The 4,907-nt window shown below is 43.9% G+C and overlaps 1 protein-coding gene across 4 annotated transcripts in view; it reads left to right on the top strand.

Moving 5' to 3' along the window:
- The window catches only part of STK24 (serine/threonine kinase 24), a 163,986-nt gene that overhangs the window by 151,349 nt on the left and 7,730 nt on the right, over positions 1–4,907 (top strand). For all 4 annotated transcript variants that reach the window (XM_019523946.1, XM_019523942.1, XM_019523944.1 and 1 more), the window contains 2 exons: positions 1,094–1,217; positions 2,900–2,968. In XM_019523946.1, the coding sequence (XP_019379491.1) occupies positions 1,094–1,217; positions 2,900–2,968 (193 nt within the window). The remainder of the gene's footprint in view (positions 1–1,093; positions 1,218–2,899; positions 2,969–4,907) is intronic.

Here is a 4,907-nt window from a genome sequence, read left to right as displayed (position 1 = left end):
GGTCTTTAAGAGGAGACTAGATGAACACCTTGCCGGGGTCATTTGACCCCAGTACTCTTTCCTGCCATGGCAGGGGGTTGGACTTGATGATCTGCTCAGGTCCCTTCCGACCCTACTAACTATGAAACTGTAATTCTGGACAGTGATTCGAATCACCAAATCGAATCACTGTCCCCCAAATCACCCGAATCCAAAGCGAAATACTAGCCGCTTTGCACAAGCCTACTGTTGGGGCCAGACAGAATTGATTTTTCTGTACCTTGAATTCATTATTTAGGTTCTTTGGGCATGTTCCCCCTTTAAGCTTCCTCTGAAGCCTTGGTCGTGTTTGTACCTAGATGTGGGAAATTGGCCTGGGTGCACTGGCAGTCTCAAATGATACTGAGAAACCTCTCAAGGGCCTGGATTTGGTGTCAGAAAGGAATCTTTGCCCATACCAGATTAGCAAGGACCACTGGGATTTTTGCCTTCCTCCTATAATGTAATATGTGGTCTACTCTCTGGGGTCATCTGAGCATATTTTACCTAACATATTCCCTTTCTAGTGGCCTAAGCATTTAAGTGGCCCCTTTGTCTGTCCTGCTTTCTTTCTGTGGTACAATACAATTTTTTTTATCAGTAATTCTATCTGTCTTGTGTGATTGGGAGAAATGGGGGTGACAGAGTAGGTGTCTCCTTGAACAAGACACTTATGATCGCCCATAAATACAGGGAACTGGACTCAGTGACTTGGGAAGTTCCTTCTGTTTCAGCTTCCCTATTGTTTTACAGCCAGTACAGAGCTCACCATCTCCCATTCTAAGTGCAAGAATCACTTCTTTGTTGTGTCACTCCTTTCTGTAATGTAAATACATACATATTAACAAATATACTGTACTCAAACAGGACGGTTGGCTACATGCTTTTCTCTCCCTGGGGAAGGAGAGAGAACAAATGCGACAGATGTTAATCTCAGTTCACTGGCCTGAGTAGCCTATCCGAACTTTGCTCTTAGGTGGAGGTTTTATGATTTGTCTGGCAGAGTAAGTCAATAAGAGGCAATTTCTGAAAATTCTGTTTCTTTGGTTTTTTTGTTTTTGGTTTTTTTTTAAAGTGAAACAGATGGCCAGGCCTCAGGCAGCAGTGATTCAGGGGACTGGATTTTTACAATTAGAGAAAAGGATCCTAAGAGTCTGGAGAATGGAGCAGCCCAGCCACAAGAGCTAGAAAAAAATAAGGTACTTTATTAATGTTTGATATTAAGAGTATGTAGAAAGATATACATCTAAACACAGTATTGCCCAATGTCCAGCGTATTTTTTGCTCTGTATTAGTGTTTTAGTTTAGTTTTTTTAGGGTTTGAGGTTTTTTTTTCTTCCCTATAAATAAGCAGTAGATTTTTTTTCATGACAACTATAATATCAGTAACTCTCCACTTACAAACTTTGCACCTGCCAAGAAAATTTGGAGTGGTTTATTCAGCTTTACTGTGTGTTCTCCAGAAAAACTTTTTTCATAATGCACATTTGTCATTCTCAAGACAATTGTATTAATTTAATTATTCACTGAGAACATACTTCAAACCACATTGGTTTTGTAAATATGGACAGTTGCAAAACAACTGATCTAATAACATTATTCATTATTAAAACAATAGGAGCTAAGCATGATATTCAAAAAAGAACTTGAGTTTTCTTTTGTTAATCCAGAACTCATTTTATCCAGTGAATAATGAAAAATGCCTAGTGTGTTAGAACCAGATTCCAGGATTCCCTTTATCTCTTGGCTACACTTTTACTCCCTCTTACTTTGTTTGTCTCTGACATTATGGAGCTTGCAGTCCTTTTTGCATAAGGCCTAGCTTCAGCAACCCAGTGCAAGCCTCTACTTCTATGGTTAGAGCACTCTTATGAAACATAGGAGTTGTTGATTTGAACATCTTCCATGTGAAGAGGGCATAGAAACCAAATTTCCGCTTCATGGATGAATGCTGTAACCAGTGTTGGTTAGAGCATTCGCACATGGAGGGAGGGAAGGAAGGAGAGAGAGAGAGTGTGTGTTTGGTTTTTTTGTTAATGTCAGCTGGTTGTCTGTACTGAAAGGGGTTATTTTGGCACTTAAGTCCAAGTGCAGGTTTTATATGCTGAATCTCAGTGGCACATAGGCACCCAATTTAGGACTGAAGGTAGCTGTCTAAGCCTGGGGGAGAGGTGGAATTCTAGGCATACCACTGTCTCCAGCACTTTCTGTTGGCCAGCTTTAGCTGTCCATTTGCTTGCATCATAGTGCCTAACTGTTCCCATGTAAAGTAATAGGGAACTCAGGTGCTTGAATTGTCTGGTTTGAGCAACCTGCTTTCAAAGCGGCACACTTAACTTTTAAGTATGGGAACATAAATTGCACACTCCTTAGTGCATGGCTGTCTAATTGGAGGCCTGTGAAGGGCTGGCAAGCAGCTTGCAGCCCCTGATGGCCTCTTCTTGTGGTATTGCATGCAAAGGCGAGAGCCTAGGGGTTTACATGCTTGCATGGTGTGGGGCTGAGGGCTGTGTTCTGCTGCCACAGCTACCCACATGGCAGAGTCTGTGGGGGGCTGTGTGCCACTAGCCCAGCTTATACAGTGGGGGGATTTGTGGGGCGGGGCTGCCACTGCAGCATGTGCTTCCTAGCCACACCAAAGATGGATAGCCCTTCCTCAGCAAATCTTGCCCTAAATATTTTAGCTCTTCATATTTGTTTGCACGTGTACATAATGGTGTTTTTGTTTATATCAAGTTGATTAGAGCAAATAATTTGTTGAGCAACAATTGAAAGTACTGAGGATATTGGGATTGCTTGAAACTGCAATGCGAATTGCATGTGTTTAATTGCAGTCATGTTACTGATTCTTCATCTTTTTTTCCCTTTCCACCTCCCAAAGGAAAAAAATATTCCAAAGCGGCCTTTGTCTCAGTGCTTATCTACAATTATATCTCCTTTATTTATAGAGGTAAGATAATATTCTGAAAATGTAATTATTTGTAAAATCATTTTGGCTCAGAGGAATGATGATGATACTCAGAGGAATGATGGTGATAAAAAAGTACATAAGTATATAACCAAAGTGTTCAACTTAAAGCACATCTGCCACAAGTGACACAGGCAGCCTCTGTGGCAAATAGGGGAGGGGACAGATAGCAGTGGCAGAAAGGGCAGAAAGAAGAGCAGTAGATCAGGTGAGGAGCACTGGGCAGGAAGCAGAAAGGAGTGGTAGATTACATGGGGAACAGAAGGCAGAGTAGCATATTGTGTAGGGGAAGGAGATAAGAGTGGCGTTTAGAGGGAGTGGGGTTTAATTTGTGGCAAACCTGGCAAAGGTTCGCCCGCACTGCTATAACCAGTCTGAAACAAATGGGTTAATTTTCCTTATGGTCCAGCCGTAGCATTCAGGTTTATTGGTACCTTTTTTTTTTTTTTTTCAGTTTAAGTTTTTTTTGCTTACAATAGTGCTTGCTTCTCCAAAGCCACTTCATGAAAAAGATAACAAGGAGAGACAGTTAAGGAACAGTTAAAGTATTAAAGAGAGGAGTGTGTAAGGGGTGCAGTATTCAGTCTTTCACGTTACTGGGCCATTTTGCCCAACCTGGACTCAGGCTTCTCAGTCTTCTCAACTTAGGCTAGATCGACCAGGCCACCAGATGTTAGCAGTTTTTAATCTTTTAAGGTTCACTTTTAGAGAGGGAAAAATTCTAGATTTGTACTGGAATGTGGCAGACATTTATAGAATTTTGCAAATGTTCTATAGAATATTTATTTGATTTAAGTATGTTAAAAGGCAAGGCACAGTGGTATGTAGAGACATTTCTTTTAAATAAGTTTGTAGAACTGTGCTCATATTAAAGCATGCTCTTCCACCCTGTCTTTGCTAATATAGGGACTCTTTTTTCTTCTAAACAGAGTTTTTGGACTTTGCTGTATTGCCTGTGTGGGCGTTACAAGAGTATTGCTCTACTAAAAGGAGTTCTGTTCCTGAGGAAGATCCTAGGAGTTTTCCATGCCACACAGCAGGGTTATTAAGCATAGTATGGCAGGACAAGCTTGCCCATCAGATACAGTATAGCACAGTGGTCTCCGCTCATGAGGTCATGTAGACTCAGTGTGGAGTCAGCCTGCCATCCAGCATTTTATTTCGTAATGGAGATGATGTTAGGACTGAATTTAGTAAAGGGATTGTGTGCTTCTGTGGGTGAAGGACATTTCACTGTCCATATTGCTGTTAACAAACACCTTCTGTAATCCTCCCATACCTCTGTTTCAGGATCCTTGCAACTCTTCCCCTTTGCTACCTTTTGTTTAGAGGTGCACTGATAGAGATTTTGGGGGCTGATACCAATAGCCAATTTTTAAGGAAGCATGTCGGCAGATACTGATCTAATTTCCGATACAGCAGCATGCAGCTGGTAAGTCTGTTGTGGTAGATGGGGAGTGGGGAGGGAAGGGGTGTAGGGGGGCAGATCAAGGCCTCTGTGGTGAAGGAGGAAGTGGGGTTGAGGCTGGGGTCGGCACTGCCCAGCTAGGGGAGGGCGTGAGATGAAGCCATGGTTCATCTGGGGGTCGTGGGCAGGGGGGTAGGGCCCCTGTTGCTTCATGCACCCCTGGAGGGCACCGTGGGGAGGAGAGGTGGGGCTGGGGCGAGATGCCCCTGTGGGCTTGGGGCCAGGCTCTTCCCGGCACATGGGAGCTGCACTTGGGGCGGGTGGCGGTGGTGCTGGGAGGAGGCTTACATGGGGGAGGGGGGGCTGCAGCCACCCCAAATTCTGGTCTAGCCTCCTCCTAGTGCTGCTGCTACCACCTGCCCTGAGCACAGCTCTGCAGCCCCCACGCACCAGGAAGAGCCCAGTGCAGCCCCAGCCTGCAGCGGCATTTCCTCCCTCCCCTGCCCCCCCACA

Source organism: Gavialis gangeticus, unplaced genomic scaffold, assembly GCF_001723915.1.
Source record: "Gavialis gangeticus isolate Ggan-Ray unplaced genomic scaffold, GavGan_comp1, whole genome shotgun sequence".
In the NCBI taxonomy this organism is placed as follows: domain Eukaryota; kingdom Metazoa; phylum Chordata; order Crocodylia; family Gavialidae; genus Gavialis; species Gavialis gangeticus.
Note: the sequence above shows the minus strand (reverse complement) of the source record. Positions and strands in the feature narration are given on the sequence as shown.